This window comes from Amphiura filiformis, chromosome 7 (genome assembly GCF_039555335.1).
Source record: "Amphiura filiformis chromosome 7, Afil_fr2py, whole genome shotgun sequence".
Lineage (NCBI taxonomy): Eukaryota > Metazoa > Echinodermata > Ophiuroidea > Amphilepidida > Amphiuridae > Amphiura > Amphiura filiformis.
The window spans coordinates 28,024,970-28,042,442 of record NC_092634.1 but is presented as its reverse complement, the minus strand read 5'-3'; the positions used below and the strand labels follow the sequence as shown (position 1 = coordinate 28,042,442).

Sequence of the window (17,473 nt, the reverse complement as noted above, 5' to 3'; positions counted from 1 at the left end):
CCATAATTCACAGCGTAGTGCACATATCTATTGTTCCAACTTTAAAAGAAGGCTCTGTCAATCCGTTGCGGTGCCGTTTGGATATTTACATACAGTGCAGACAGGATTAATGTCAACGCAGTGGTTCTTAAGGCCTCGTATCCATAGGCTGTTCCCTTGTGGCGTGTGCCCTTGTTCCGTGTTTACTTTTTCCCATGTGACCTGCCACACAGACAACGAACCGTAGCGGCCACTAAGCAAAACAAAGGTTCGTTGTCTGTGTGGCAGGTCACATGGGGAAAAGTAAACACGGAACAAGGGCACACGCCACAAGGGAACAGCCTATGGATACGAGGCCTTAAGGACGTGCACCGATTCTGATACCCACTAAAATAGCTCAGCTAGTTGTGATATTGCGCTACATTTAGTAACCCATCAAAGTAGTCAGTCCAAATCAATCTTGGACAGACAACTTTATCACGTTTGAATTTGAACAGCTTGTAGAAAATGGATACGACACAATAATTGTTAACGCAGCTTTCGTTGTTGAAACAAAATAATTTTTTGATCCAAATGTTTTATTTCAAAATATAGCCTATATTTTCATATAATTATATGTTATCACTATTGACATTTCTCCAACTATACTACTTGGCTCTCGTTTGCATTCAGTGGTATATTTGAAAAACGGCGCCGTAGTAAAAAGAACAAAAATACTTTACCCCGGTTTCAAACCACTGCCATGACTAAAAATATGAGTGACAATAATATATATATATATATATATATCAACACGTTTCTTGTTTTGTAAAAGATCAGATATTGTTCTACAGAAATATAGCCATAGTAAGACATAGCACCTTCCTGTTTACTGTTATTTCAGTTCAAATTAATATTGATGAAATAAACTGTTATGACTCTTTTCACTCGTTATAGCCTGCGATTCAATTTTCAAAGAATAAAATGAAAACACCGAGTCATTCTCGACGTCATTGTAATTTATGTCAAAACCTGGGAGCGACTCAATGATTCAGACAATACGAGTACATTTTAATATACGCATACATTTGAATACCTGAGTGGAAGAAGGGCCCAACTCCATCAAAACTGTTTTTGAGATATTAAGAAAAAACTTCATATTTGGAAAAGTTTTATAGACATACTGTTTTCATCTTCAGCGGACCTTTAATACATGAACATACAGTATTACATACATTCGAAATCATATATGATGTTTCCTTGGCAACTATACAGGTCTTAATATGAGCTGCATGGGGCCCTTCTTCCACTAATATACTGCAAGTGCCAGTTCCGTAAGCAGATGTGTTATAAATAGCTACACAAATTTGGAAATGTCCATTAATTGCACAAGTAGAAGCATGTAATATGTTAGCAAGAAAAATTATTGTAGTGAAAAGCAGATTTCATGGATGAACAAAATTCCACTTTAACCCAATATTAAGAAGAAGGGCCCAAGTACATGGAGTTGGGCCTTTATTCCATGAAATTCATGATTACGTGTACATGGAAGACTATTTAGAAAGTGGATTTTGGCTCATCCTTCACACACAAGGAAGAGCAGTCTGCTGGCAATAAAATGCTGGGTCTAACTCATTTTTGTAAAAAATTGGAGTTGGGTCCTTCTTCCACTCAGGTAGTCATTTGTAAACACCTGCTTGATATATACAGTCATTAAATACCATAGATAGTTCTTCCGCGGTGAAGGTTCTGTTTATTGGTTCGCTGTGCCAATATAGGTTCACACTGGACGTGATTTTGAGATTATTTTTGTTGAAAAATTATAGGAAGGGTCGGTTCTCAATAAACATTTTGGCTCTCAGCAGATGCTTAGTGGCACCTGGAAGTGTTGTGTAGTAGTAGGCGTACTCAATATTTTGTTAAAACTATTACAAATTTAAAAATCCAAAAAGGCTTTGAAAATCACGTATTGACAGGACTAAATTCTTGCCATAGGAATTTCGAAAAAAAATTATATCACAAAAAGGCTCTGCAAACATCATCAAATTATTCCTTACACGCGTAATAATAAACATTTCTAATGGCCACAAATCTGCAAAAACCACTCATGGCGCAAGAAGAGCTCGAACAAAGAGCCCGGACAAAGGGCAATGGAAATAATAAAACAAGATATAGATAAACAACAACATAATCATCAGCAATATATAAATGAGTTTTAAGACATGATTTAAATGATTCAAGTGAAGAGCAAACACGGGTGTGATGCGGTAGGAAGTTCCACTGATGAGGAGCTGCCACAGCAAATGATCTGTTCCCCATGACCGGGATGTGCGTGGTAGATTGTGTGGATGAAGAATTACATGAACGCGGATTTTAATGAATTGTGGTTTATTTGAGAAAAATTATGTCCTCGAGTTTCAAAAAACACTGATTAAAAATAAATCAAGAATTATCCGGGATAATCGCATATAACTATCTGTATATTACGATATATTCAAAGGCACAAGTTGCAGCATTATTTTCCTGACTGTGATATTTAGTTGTTGAAAAAGATTCATATTTTGGTGGGGTTATTTCCTGCCAAAATATTTGGTGGGATTATTTCCCGCTAAAATTTTCCACCAAAAAGAGCCAGTCACTTAAATTACAGCTTATGCAGCTGAATTAATATTCGTTTTCATCTGTCATGTCTGTTGACCTTTGAACTCTTTCTCAATTTTGATATCCAATTTCACATTTGGTTTCATGGAAAGTAACTGCTCAAAATATGTTCGAATGTCTGCATTGCATACATCGATGGCACCAAGACCTTTTACCTGCTCAAGTTTTGGTAATGTCACAAATGTCTCAAAGAGCCCTGCATATGATTGAAACGGAATATCGCTGGGTCTATAGAACTTGATGATTTGAAGTGATGGATGGTATTGTAGTGGTATTCTTATCAGTGTACGGTCGAGAACCAGTTAAATCTAACATCTTCAAACAGGACAAATCCTTTGCTATGAATTTCGTCTGTTACGCAGTCACAGTTCCTTAAAGTAAGCTCCTCAAGATGGACTAGTGTGCTCGTCAAAATAATGAACGATTCCAGAGTAAATCTGACGTCACCAATTCCGAAATCTTTTAAATCTCGCAGCTGCCCTAATTGTTTGCAGAGGATATCATCGATAGCATAAATTGAAGGACCGATAATAATTGCCGGAATATATGCAATTTGTCGAAAACGCGGTATAAACCGAAGACTTTTCAGGTCTTTTAAACTGAGTACGATTTGGCATAAAATTTCTTTAAAATTTGTATTTGAATCGGATGGATCGGTGGTGAATTTTAGCAGCCACAGTTCCCGTAGATTGGGAAATCCTCTCGCTAATGGAACCAAAAGCATGTGCAATTGTGCACATTCCATGAGCGTTAGGTGATACAGGTTATCACAATGAGATACGGTGTTTAAAACTCTCTGTGTAATGTCATTGCACTCGAACGGATCTTCCACTAATCTAGGATCGATCATGCTAAACGATAACTGTATTTTTCTCAATGTAGACGGTAAAACAAAACTAGGCCCTCTTATGTATTCACAATTTTCCTCACCCCGTTTACATAGGTACCACATGACCATTTGCTGATACGGTCCGGAAGGCATGATGGATAATGTTTGCAAATGTGGACAGTTGTTTGTTACATAATGTAGGATATCAATAGTTACCACATGAAGATACACTCTTTTTAAAAAACGAGCGTAAGTTTTAAGTGCTGCAAGAGTACATCTTTCCTCAGTCCCTTCCTCAATGGAATATTCATCATTGCGTCTTTCTCTATGGAAATCTATCATGTGCCATAATTGGGGCTCTTTCATAAGTGTGTTCCATCTCTTGCACGCTCTGTGAAAGGGAATTAATATGAAAAAAATAATGGCATTAAATTTAGATAAGTCGATTACATTTGATATACCGTAGTATACGATGCTTGTGAGCTTGTGGCGTAATTATATCATTAAGAGCGGACATGTGGTGATCCATAACCTCATCCCCCGCCTATCTCAAAAAGTTTGAAATAAATATATAGTTAGAAACCTTGAACTTCATAATACAAGTACTGAAGTATTCTTTCCATCTTCGGTCGTTTGCAAAATGAAATTGTGCAAAATGTGGTTTCAGTATGCAACGCCATGAACGCAGTGACATGGGGCGGTAGCCGGATATTATGCATAGCACCGGAACGCAAAATCAGAATTAACTACAATTTTGGACAGAAGCTTCTGTCCGAATCTGTCGTCGATGTATTACGCTGAAAACTGAAAAACGAAGATGCTGAAATCACGATATGACTGAAGGTCGAAACACACTGCTCTATAATTCAAAACAAATTAATTATTTATTATGAAAATATACAGTATGAAAAAACAATGATTTTAAATGTAAATCAAATGTAGAATATAATCGTGTTAATATGTTGCTGAACATTTTCAATCATTAAATTTACATTGTTCCGGACGACTCTCTGAAGTAAAACCCAGTTCCAAACCTGTTCATCGAAGTCCATTTCATAGAGCATATGTATAAATCTTTGCAAAGATAAGACGACGTCCATTGTAGACTTGAAAACAAACCCATTGAATATGTAGACGAACCCATTAAATATGCGGACAATATCCAAATCGGTGTTACTTTCACCAATCGCTTTTTTTTTCAGGACAACTATTCTCATCATCTGTGATGGAAAATTACCTTGACTAGACCTCAACATGTCGAAGAAGATCCAGCATATAAAATTTTTTTTTGGGGAGAATGCACATTTTTTGGTGTAATTGCAATCTTCCTTCGCTCAGTGGCTAAATTGTAGTGCTGTCACTACCCTAAAATTACTGACGCCAAATGCTCTACTTTGATAGCCTTTATAGTTAAACTTTTCACAGCATATATTATAGAACTGTCAGAATAGTAGAGAGTTGTTGTCATCCATTTATAGTAAATACCAAATCGAGGATTTCCACTCTTGCAACCATCATTCTTTATTTACAAACATTTAGTCATGTTCTAATATGTATTCATCCAAAATGTCCACTTTACATTGCAATGTCTGTTACTTTCCAGAGATTCTCTATAATTATTATGTCATCACCAATATAAGAAAAAATCCTATGATTCATATGATAGATCTGTCTGATGGTGCATTATAAACAAGCTAGGGTATTTCCAGAATCATCTCAAGGTGCTTTTTCTTGATTGCATGAAAGGAACATCCCAGCTCAAATCCCCGAAACAAAACAAATTAACAAATTACATTACTTAGAGTACATCGCAACCTTTTGATTACAATACAACTATATACTATCGCCATAGGTCATTGTGAAGAACATATGATATAACAGGCACCAAGTTTTAAAAATTGACCATTTGAAACGGCTTATTAGGTTACAAGAGATGACCATCATTTTTCCTGAAGTCCTTACAACAGCAATGTTGTTCTTTTAATAACGAGTCACAGTGAAACGACTAACCGTCCCTTTATATAATGGTTACTAGCCACATACCACGGTCACTATTAGATGAATCACATCAGGCATGACACGGGTTATTTAGGGACTGTTTATAATAGCTTGTTATTTTGGTATTCGTCAGTATGCGAAAATTACAACAAATATGAAGCCAACTAACAAAGGGTGGCAATAATCTGTGAACCACTTTATTCAATACCCTAAAATGACCGTACGATCTGAAGATTTTCGGATTTAGATAGCATTATAGCGATTTATATGTGTCACAAGTAACTAATATCATGCATTAATCATGCTGTTATTGTTTTCACATGGTAACCAGTAACCCCTAATTATGTGCTTGCTAGTTTTGCTAGCGACGACTCCAATTCAGAAGTTTTGCTTCCTTGAACTTTGGTAACGACACAAGCGTCTCAAAGATAGCTTCTGTCGACAATATGGGTTCCTTGAAAATGGTCAATGATTGTAGCGTCGGATGGTACTTCAATGCCTTTAATCCTGTGTCTGTGTATGGTCTGCAATCGTTTAATAATAAAATCTTAAGATTGGTTAGATTACGTGCGATTATTTTCATACTTTTGTCAGTTACGCAGTTGCAAGCGTAAAGCCCCAGTTATGTTATGTTAGGTAGTGCTTGGGTCATTATAGCGAAAGATTCCCGGTTAATAAAGCCTCTGTTATGTAAAGATGCTTGAACTCTCGTCGATTACATAATTCATGTAAGATGTTGTTTATACTGTACTCATATGCATCATAATAATCGTTCGCTGTTATAAAACGAAGGCTTGTAAGGTCTAAAAGGTTACTAACGATTCTTCGGAGGATATCTTCCAGAGCTGCAGTATGACCGCGTCTGAAATTAGATGAAGTGGTGAAATGAAGCAGCCAAATTTCTTGAAGCTTTGGTAATCCAGACGTCAATATTTCTACGTCTTCTGGTGATATTTGATCACACCTATAAAGTGTAAGGTGGCATAAGTTTTGACATTGTAGCATTCTTGGTATGACAGTGTCTCTGAATTGCATGATTGATAATATATGAAATTCTAATTGGGGGCCATAATTATTATACGCCCATTTTCTGTTAGCAACGAATGATAACTGAAGCTTTTCAAGTTTTAAAGGTAAAACAAAAGTGTTATTTAAAAAGTACTTAATTATGTCGTTATTGCAACAAAACGGTGCATTGTGATCTGGTGAAAGAAACGAAAGAGTTTGCAGATGTGGACAGTTGTTGGTCAAGTATCGCATGAGGGCCCAGTTTGACGCCCTGGGGTACACCCCTTCCAGCGAGGAATCAGTGTTTGATTGAAGGAATCGCAGAGTCATATTTACAAACGTATTAATGTGCTTAGCTTCATTCTGGCCTGGTGGATACCAGCGACAACCATTCCAAAAGTCTAAAGTTTGCCACAAAAGTGGTTCTTTGATGAGACTCTTCCATCTTTTACATGTTCTGTCAAATCGAAAATAAAGAAAACAGCAACTTAGCAAATCAAAATTATTATGTTTTGTTACCTATCACGGCAGAATCAGGCAAAAGTGGAAAACAATTGCGCAGAGATTTTAATGTTTTTAAATAGACATGCAGTCTTCATTTAAATGTTGTTAGATCGAGAATTATCAGCGTTAAATTTGCACATTTGTTTTTATAATAAGAGAATGACAAAGCAGTAATTCGTCGTCTGTATTCCATAGTGGCGTATAGTGGGGCGCCGCGAATAAACAACTTTTCGAGAAAATCGGGTTTGAAGAAATGCCAATTTAAAATCGAGTTGTGTAAATCAGACATTCATTATATTTTGTAAATGATGTGAAATTTCTGTAGTAAACTAAATAGATTTTATTGTTATATATTTTTCAAAAGAAATAAATACATACTATTGCTGGCAAACTGAAAACAAAAAGCACAAAGCTATACGTCACTATGGAAAACAATCAAAACGCAATACCCTAACCTAACGTTAACGTTACGCCACCTCGGTCGCCGTGTAATCCTTATGGCGTTACTTTTCGTCGTTTGTATTCCATAGTGGCGTATAGCTCTGATACGTCACTAAGACGTGTACGCCACTATGACATACAATGTTTTTCATTTTTGTCGATATTTCATAATTATAAAATGTGTATAAAAAGTGGCGTATGGTCGATACGCCACTATGGGAAACAAAAAAATTCACTTTGTAACTATACGCCACATTTAATTAATTAATTACTAATTAATTAGCTAGTTTTGACTGATGAGACTTAGAAAAATGAAAGAAAACATCATTTAAAACATATATGCCAATTTTCAAATAAATGACCAAAAATCACTATACGCCACTATGGAATACAGCCGACGAATTATCATATTTTATAACTTGTGTGCAAAATAGCATGGTTATATTTGCATTTCATCATGTATTACAAGTACGTTAAACATTTGAAATATGGAAAAATTAATGTTAATGTTCATTTAAGGAAAATCGATTTTGTTTGTGCAATTGTTAGGATAAAACCATTGATAACATGTGTTGCATTCTCATGTTGAAGTCTCTGCATAAATCCACTGAAACTTTTTTTTCGAATGACAAACCATATTGTAACAAATCATAGATCCACTGAAAGTTAATATTCCAAGAATTATTATTGCATCGGATTAATCGCTCTCTGCCGTCAATGGAAGGGTTATTTTAAGTGTTCAAATTTACACATCATTAAATTGTGCCGTGAATTCTGTTACGAGAGGTGGTACATTTTAATGTTCCCCATTATACCGAAGAAGTGCATACATACATAATTACTCCAGCTTTTCTTGAATTTATTTGGCAGGGGGGTTTGTGTTCACAACTCAAATAACAGGCTCATGCATTACGTCATTTTTAAATATCTCGTAGACTCATATATATATACGCTAGGAATGGCAAATTTTAAGGCTGATTAGTACACTAGCGCCATATGTTCTATGTACATTTAATTTACAATGTGCCTGCCAAACCTGTCAATTTTGGACAGAGCGATATTGATTAATTCGAGAACTGCCCAATGTTGTCCACCTCAAGATATAATTAGGTATGAAGTTTGAAATATGTCCCGGTTACGTAGTGTATTCAAGCAAATATTGATTTTAATCAAAAAGTATGACAATAATAACAATTTATGATTAGCAAAACATTGTAGTTGGAGTAAGATACCTCATTTGTGTGCCTAAAAAGAATCCCAAATCGACAAAATATGACGATTTTGTTAAGATTGTTGCCATTTAAAAAGTTTCAACGTTACTGCAGTGAAAGATATGCTTTGATAGATGCACAATGCACAATGATCTCCAAATTGAAAAGGTCGCGATCTTTGCAGTTTCTTATCGATGGATGACACTCGTTGACGACCATTCACTAACAAAAATTCTCAACACATTCAATTTCAATATTCCGTATCAATCATAAATTTATATAGTGTGGTTCGTGTGAAGTAATCTGGGAATCGTGATTAGGCGGAATTCTGATGAATACGGTAATATTGCAAATAAAAAGCTTCCGAATCAAGTGCATGACATTAAATAAAAATAAATTTGGCAATAAATAGTGCACGATGCCAACCCACGGGCCTCCGCATACTTTAAATTACATTGCTTTACAATACATTTCTTTACATTACATTACATTGAATTACATTACATTACATTACATTACATTACATTACATTACATTACATTACATTACATTACATTACATTAAGTTACATATCATTACATAAATCAAGACGTCTTGGTAGGATTCAAATCGCAAAATAAAATGCAAAGGTGGGAGAAAAATAAAGTAAACATAAGAATTCTGAAACAAGTATGTTTTGAGAGATGACTTGAAGCCCTAAACAGTTGTAGCATTGCGTATGTGAATTTGGAGAGTGTTCCATTACCTGGGCCAGTCACTGAAAAGGTCCAGCACATTTACTTGTCTTTAGGAACCTGATGATTCAGACCATAACTAGGACCGGTGGTTACTGAGTCAAAACGTGTTTTTTTTCACCACAAGACAGGCTTTCACGTACTGGGGACAGATTTTATTCAATGACAGAGGAGAATATCAACATAATCCGATTTCCCATACAAAGCAATTGCCAGTATGACATGATTTTGGCGAAAATGCTAAAATTGTCTGAAATTGAAAATTTTTCGCTCGCCATCCAAATCAACCTCAGTAACTTTAAATGCTTCCGCCGCCACTGCATTGTCTTAGATTCAACAGCACATTGTTGGCAGCTGCATGTTCTTAAAGATAGACAGGGGAGCCAATCTTACGCCACTTCCTCTCAGACCCACGTCTCTACCTACGAGGGTTATCAATGGACTCACCACTACAGCCATGACGATATTTCACATCTCTTGTTTTGGTAACGGATAAAGCATGAATTTCAAGAAGCTCTAGACACGATGTGTTGAGGCCCTTGAACAGCTGATCAACATCATTATAGTCCCTTTGCATGACAGAAGACAGTTGAGCAAAAAGAAGATCATTTGAAAAACTTCATAGTCAATTTGCCTGTATTTATTTACGGAAGAAAGTCACCATTTCATGAAGAGTTTAGGATTTATCGTTGAGTACTTATCGTTTGGTAGCATATAAATCAAAGGCATTACTAACAGCATAAACAGCTTAAATCAGGTAGAGTTGGAAATAGTTTAGATTTTTTCGTTGTAACTTCTGCACCTTCATGCGAAAAAGTGGCTTTTGTGTCGCATGTTTATGACATTTCAATCCTAATATTTGGCTTAGTCACTCGCAGTTTCTCCACATATTGCGGAAAGTCAGCATCTAGACTTTGCCAATGCAATCCTCCTGCTTGTTCGAGGTTTGGTAACGTCAGCAGTGTATCAAAAATGACTTCTGTCGAAAGTGCCTGAAAGGACACATCCAACATGGATCTAAATACATTCAACGTATGCAATGACGGATGATGATTTAAGGCCTTTAACCCTCGGTCTGTGTACGGTCGAGAAAAAGGTAATTCTAAAATTTTCAGACTAGGCAGATCTCGTGCAATGATTTTCATGATATCGTCAGTAACGCAGTTACAGTTCCATAGAACAAGTTCCTCCATCTTCTCTTGCGCTCTGGTCATAGATGCAAACGCTTCTGGACTGAACACAGCATCTCGGACGCGCAATTCTCTCAGGTGAGATCGCTTGCTTAAATCTTGTAAAAGATAGTCTATATCGTAACTTGGTGGATGATCACCATAGCCGGAGAAGCTACGGTTGACTGGCATGAAACGTAGACTTGTAAGGTCTGGAAGATTATGAACAATGCGTCTAAGGATCTCTTCCAGAGTTTCAGTACTGTCAGGATAAGTTGCAAAAGTGAGCATCCAGATTTCTTGAAGCTTCGGTAATCCAGATGTTAATATTTCAACATCTTCTACAGATATTCCATTACACATTTTCAATGTTATGTGGCGTAAATGTTGACATTTTATAATGTTTGGTAAGACTGTATGTTTAAATTGCATCATGGTTAACATCTTGAACTCTGACGATTCACTTGAACCCAGCATCACAGCTGAGAAAGACAATTGTAGGTGTTCAAGTGTCAACGGTAAGGCGAAATGTGTCTCATTGAAATAGTCATTGATGTCGACATCACAATATGGAATATCTTGTTCTGATGACAAAAGGGAAAGTGTTTGTAGATTTGGACAATTGTTGGACAAGTATCGCATAAGGGCCAAGTTTGATGCCCTGAGGTACACCCGTTTCAACAAGGAATCTGTGTACGATTGAAGAATTCGTAACGCCGAATTTGCGTCAACATCAATCCCCTCTTTAGGAATATCCCGACTTCTGCTGTCCTTTAATAATGTGCTACTATTCCAGAAATCTACAGTTTGCCATAAGTGAGATTCTTTGATGAGGTTGTGCCATCTTTTGCAAGTTCTGCCAAAATTGAAATAATAAAAAAGGTGTAAATGTTAACAAAATGTGGCTACTTTTGTTAATATCCCGTTAGTTGGCAGTTAGTCACCCTATATCTTAGTTTACCCGCAACGACCGGTAATTCTAAAATATCTATGTAGAGATCAGACACCATAATGGAATAAAATACTCTTTTGGATACGTGGTATAAGAGTCCATACCAAACGACAACCTATTATACCAATTACGGAAATCCTGCCTTAAACAGGGTTTCATTTTCTATCATACTATCTATGGTGATCATACGGGTGATTCAAAAATGAAGTAAACTCATGTTTGTGGCGCTATTGTACAAAATATAGAAGTAATCCACTGTAAACGAAAATATCATTGAAAGGAACAGATTCTGAACGTCTAAATTAAAAGAAGAATTCTTGTATTTGCTAACACCAATCCCGAGTTATACTTATTTGAATAAAACCGACCTTTTTGTAACGTTTATAACTGCACACGGTTTCACTTACCATGAGTGTAGTGTATTGATTGCTGTGGAGCTACATTCAAATGCAAAATCCACGACGGTGCTGCGGTTTGTATGGATAACCTTCTCGTATAACCATGACAACTCTAATAACTCGTGTAATTCATTTCTTCCGGATGGTCCGACTGAAAGTTGCCCAGAAAATGTTGCGAAGGGGATTTTGTCTTGAGCTGCTGATCTTTGGGTCTATTTGCAACGCATGCCAAACTCTAGCAATTTTTACCTGTGATCTATATAGCAGTTCGTGGTCTTCCGGGTCCTGAAGCTTCAAATTGTCGGATCATTAGAGTCACATGATTCGAAGCTTGCCTACATCCATATATTGCTCACTTACATGTACTTGATATCCGATCATCTGTGGGAAACTGACGACGAAAGAGGCGATGAACTTCACGCGGACTCCAACTGTAGCTTCCTGACAGTGTCGCCATAAATGAACTGTCATATTGTACATCGCTCGTTTCTTTGTGTGCAGTGTAATATGATGAAAGTGAAATTGAAAAATCAAAAAAGAACTCTTGGGGCCCGTCTTTAGGCCACAATGTAGCCCGCTAGACATCATTGATCGAAACCACTCCTGCCACACAACTTTATTTTGCATTTGAATATCGCGCTATACCGGTCAACACACTAGCATGATCATGACTACATGCTTCGGAAGAGAATCCATGTGCAGCTACAACAATTGGTGGTATTAATCAAATGAGTATAACTCGGATTTGCAGTAAGCAAACAAAACAATTCTTTTTTATTTAGAAGTTCAGAATCTGCTCTTTTCAATGAAGTTTTTATTTACAGGGAATTCCTTCTACATTTTGTACAACAGCGCCACAAACATAAGTTTACATCGTTTTGGATCACCCTGTATAGCGATAGAGGAAGTACATAAGTCAGGTGGGTCAATTTGTCTATAATACACTTCATATAATCTTGTGTAGTTATGCAGTTAACTAATACAGGCGACCGTAACCTAAAGCATTTTGTTGTCAAATTTTAATAGTCTTCCTACAAGTGGTGTGACAAATTGACTGAAATAGGCAGTAAAATGTTGCATATTATCCAAGAGACTTATAAACGTAAGGAAAAACACAATGGTTCATTTACGAGTTACGATTACGAAGAATACAAATTTACCTCATTAACTAACTAAAAATGGCTTTTCTGGGGCTTAATACAATGGACTCCGAGACTTACAGTCATAGAAAACACTGTATACTTGTATGGATACTTTATTTACCATGTTATAGGACTCAGATCGTTCTCATATATAGTTCAATAAATACAATTGTCAAATATTTTATATTTTGAAATAAAGCAAACATTTCTATTGCCAAATGTACTATTGTATAATCATAGAAAAGTAAACTATTTTTTAATATGTCGACTATAATTTCTCAGAAATAATTTATTTTATGTTACCAATTTCAAATCTAACATATTATATTCACACCATGTTTGAAAACCAGCCTCTGTAGTTCGAATGAGATATGAACAATCTCTCGTTTCTGAATGCAATGTGTTCTCATCTGATATGTTTATCTAAATTATCTAAATTCTACTTTAAACGAAGAAATTACAAACCTTGATACTGTAAGTTTCTCAAATACGGTCAAGAAAGAAAATATCTTAAGTAGTACATCATCTACGAGTATGTCGTTGATACACGCTGGGTTGTCTTTTGTCTTTTTACCGGTCTTGTCATAATTTGACTTCTCGTCGGTATTCGCCTTTGATTTCGTCAATCCCCTTCGCCGACTCTTGACTTGACCCATTTTGTTAATCGTTATATAGACCTATATTAAACAAAAGAGAAAAACCAAAGAAATCAATTTCTATTCAACGTCTTGATACCAGAAAAAATGTGTATAAAATCATCAGCTATAAAGTTAATTGCATTTTAACTTGGAAATGCGATGAGTTGTGGTGATTTGCGACAAAAAGTAATCGATTTATCGGCAACGCACCGCATCGCATAGCATCTGTGGCATAGTATATGAACGGACCTTAACGCCATAACGAGGAAGCACCCCCTTTAATGTTTGATTTTAATATTGTTTATCAACATTAACTAATAATGAAACAGATAGAATACCTATTTCACTTTCAAATGTTCCTAAAGATGTCCATATCCTGTTTATCTTAAAATCAGCTAGTGTCCCTTTAAAACAAGAATTTGTCCACTTTCCCACAACCTGGAAATTTTACATGGTAAACAAATTCAAAATCAACATCCCCAAAATACCGTAAATCGTTTCTTAAAGCTATAAGTGCATCTTACATTTGGTTAATTTTACTCAATTTGACCACAAATTAAGTGAATTTAAATTAAATTCACCTGCAACTAGAAATTTCCCGCAACCTAGCATTTTTACACGGATATATTCCAACTCAGCATCTCTAATGTAGGGTATACACTAAATCACTTTTCAAACCTTTTAGCGTAACAGCTTGGACTTTACACTCTACATGTAAAATATGTCACCTGGTATGGATCTCTTACTACGTATATCTACGTGTACATGCAATTGGTTATATACTCACACTAAAGCTTAAATACCACGTTCTGAATTATGATAATGTAGGTACGTATATGCAGTAAACATGTACGTTAATTCCACTACTGTATGAATATCACAACCATCCAAGCGCCTGATCCATTCACACACATTGCATAGCTTCGAGTATATTTTATGTCGTGTATACCTGATAGTACATGATGTACGGATGAAATATAACTGTGTTTTTCAACGGGTATGGCAAGCCAAACGGCCCATTACGTATTGCGGCAACGCGTTGCTTTCGAAAGCAACGCGTTGCTTTCAATAAGTACGCGTTGTTAAATCAGCCAATAGAAAGGGAGCTTTTGGCAACGCGTTGCCTTCGAAAACAACGCGTTGCTTCCCAAGCAATGCGTTGTTTTCATTGCTCAACTCACTAGGTCGGCAACGCGTTGTTTAGGTTGGCCAATCATCTCAATGCTTTCAAGAGCTGTTGACTTCGATGTTTCTGATGATTAATAGTTGTATGTAACATGCATCGATCTGCATCATCACCTGTAAGCGGAGAGAATATCAGTTTAGGATCACTGCCTTCACTTGGACATAAAATAAGTATACATGCTCAGTACGTGTGAAAAAATAAAGCATTTGAACAGCACCAGTCATGTTTTCAGTTATTTTAACCCAGTTACACCCATACCGGTATGTAATATGCTGTGTAGTTGAAGGAGAAGGTCACTCCAACCATGCTCCAACGGGTCACTACACGCAATAGCTGTGTGTATAATAAGGCGAAGGTCATTGTCCGTTGTTGTTGTTGTTATCTTCATAATCTTGGATGGGCCGGTTATAAATGTTATGATGTACATGTAGTGCAATACATAGACTTACAATCACTGATATAAGTATTAATATATCCCTACCATGCATGTGTTCCAATTAATTATAGGCCTATGCATAAATTTAGGATTATTATATGGGAAACAATGAATACAGAAAGCATAGAAACCACGTGGTATCACCGACGACCGAGTCAGCTCCTATAAGATTCGCTGTGATTGGTGCTCTTCGCAACACGCCCTAAAATGAAAGCAACGCGTTGCTTTCGGCATCTTTAACCAACGCGTTGCTTTGGAAAGCAACGCGTTGCCAAAAGCTATGTTCTTATTGGCTGGTTTAACAACGCGTTGTTTATTGAAAGCAACGCGTTGCCGCAATACGTAATGGGCCCAATAGCTTGCTATAAACGGGGAGAGAAGGCGGATATTACTTATACGCAGTCATCTATCGTTCGTCATCTGATGACGTTCATGGCCATTAACTCAGGATAACATCCGCTTTTCCATTTTGCCATCACTGCCCACGCGCACTATGCGGCAGCATTACATATGATTGATCGAGTTATAACGGATGTCGTTGTGTGGTGTGGTGTAGACGAACGTGTTACGAATCTAAAAGACATAGCTGCTTTTAATATTGAGTTACTAATTAATAGAAAAAAAAGAACACACATCGACAAAAAAATACTTGGGCGAGTGGGGGTGGGTGAGTCAGTTCGCAATGTGTGTATTATTTTGTTTGAGTGCTGAGTCGTTTGTTAAACCTCTTGCGTTTTATTTTTATTTTTATTATTATTTTTCTTTTTTTTTCTTTTTTTTTTTAAATGTGAAACGTAAGCTTTCCATTTATCGGGTGAACGTTAACTAAAAAAAAAAAAAAAAAGGGGGGTATATCCAATTAAAGGGACATTTAGGGGATTTCGCGAGAACATGAGCAAAGTTGGAAATTTATCAGAGTAACTTGTAAATAGAGCACAAGCTTATGGAATTACACTAATAAAATATTTGCAGAGTAAATCGACAAAATAGTAAAAAAAAATGTATTAGAAAGAGTTTTCTAGTTCGATTATTAAAGCAGTTTGACTCTTGGAAATTGAGATTCCTTCCTGTGCACCGCCAATCGACAATGGAAACACTTGGTTGGTGTTTCTAAGACGGGGAAAGTATATCTAAATTAATTATGAAACAAACACTTATTTTTGCATTGTAACTAAAAGTAACGAATTGAAGCTTCTTTCGATCTCGAGTCGTAATAAAAGTACCGACGTACTTATATCACAGCTCCAGGTAAAATATCTATTTTTATTAAGTTGGTGCTTGAGCTAGTGGTGTCTGTGCTCAAATATTGAGAAACTTAAAATCCAACACTCACACATAGGGAAAAGGAATGGGTTTAATACGTGAGTTCTCAAGGCTCGTTGTAACGGGTTTTATACCCCCCCTCCAATGTGCATGATTTTCACTGGGCGGGTTAAAATAGACGAAACTTTCGTTTTGACCGATTATTTGTCATAACTCAAAGGTATGGGTTTAATACGTGAGTTCCCAAGGCTCGTTGTAACGGGTTTTACCCCCCATGTGCATGATTTTCACTGGGAGGGTGGAAACAGAGGAAACTTTCGTTTTGACCGATTATTTGTCATAACTCAATAACTGCAGTTCATATGGAAATTTAAACGTAACCTTGGCTTCATTGACTCAAAATCAATGTATTACCCTGCAAACTGGACTAGACTAACCTTAAAGGAACACTCCGGCAATCACAACATTATGCCTATTATGTTAATAAAACAATAATTATCAAGCACAAATCACGTGTTTTTTTATTTAAAAGAAACTCATATTGTCCTTACAAACGAATAAAAACAGTCGTCTCTCCTGGGCACCGAAATTGAGTGGCAATGACATCCCAGTTACACAATTAATTTCTGACAGCAATTGATCACAAATAATCATGACGTCATTGCCACAGACAATTCCGGAGCGGGAGTTTTGAATATCGCGTGTTGAGAGCCGACTGTTTTTCACCAATTTTATAGAAGACTCCAATATAGTTGCATGGGGCTTTATAAAGAGGGTTCCTGTCAATTGATCCTAATTCCTTTATTACATTCCCTTTGCATTCTATCAGTCGATATGTCCCCTCCGTGTTTTGAAATGCATAATCGAACACTTGTTAATTTTCATTTATCATCGTCTACACTTAAGCCTTTCCATTTTAAGATTGTATTCTATTTCCGCGTGGCG

At 36.4% G+C, this 17,473-nt stretch overlaps 1 protein-coding gene across 3 annotated transcripts; it reads right to left on the bottom strand.

Annotated features, from left to right (window-relative positions):
- Positions 1-564: 564 nt before the first annotated feature.
- Positions 565-14,635, bottom strand: LOC140156968 (uncharacterized). Of its 3 annotated transcripts, XR_011859615.1 has the most exons (4): positions 14,431-14,635; positions 13,471-13,682; positions 9,792-11,369; positions 565-3,839 (listed from the first exon to the last, which is right to left on the bottom strand). XR_011859615.1 is itself a non-coding variant. In XM_072180015.1 (3 exons), exons 2-3 carry the CDS (start codon positions 13,659-13,661, stop codon positions 2,900-2,902), a joined length of 1,131 nt encoding a protein of 376 aa, XP_072036116.1. In that variant the 5' UTR covers positions 13,662-13,682; positions 14,431-14,635; the 3' UTR covers positions 565-2,899. The 3 variants fall into 3 exon arrangements, 2 of the variants coding, with proteins under 2 accessions (XP_072036116.1, XP_072036115.1); XM_072180015.1 differs by lacking the exon at positions 9,792-11,369; XM_072180014.1 differs by lacking the exon at positions 565-3,839 and having other exon boundaries at positions 6,938-11,369.
- Between the last annotated feature and the right edge of the window lie 2,838 nt (positions 14,636-17,473).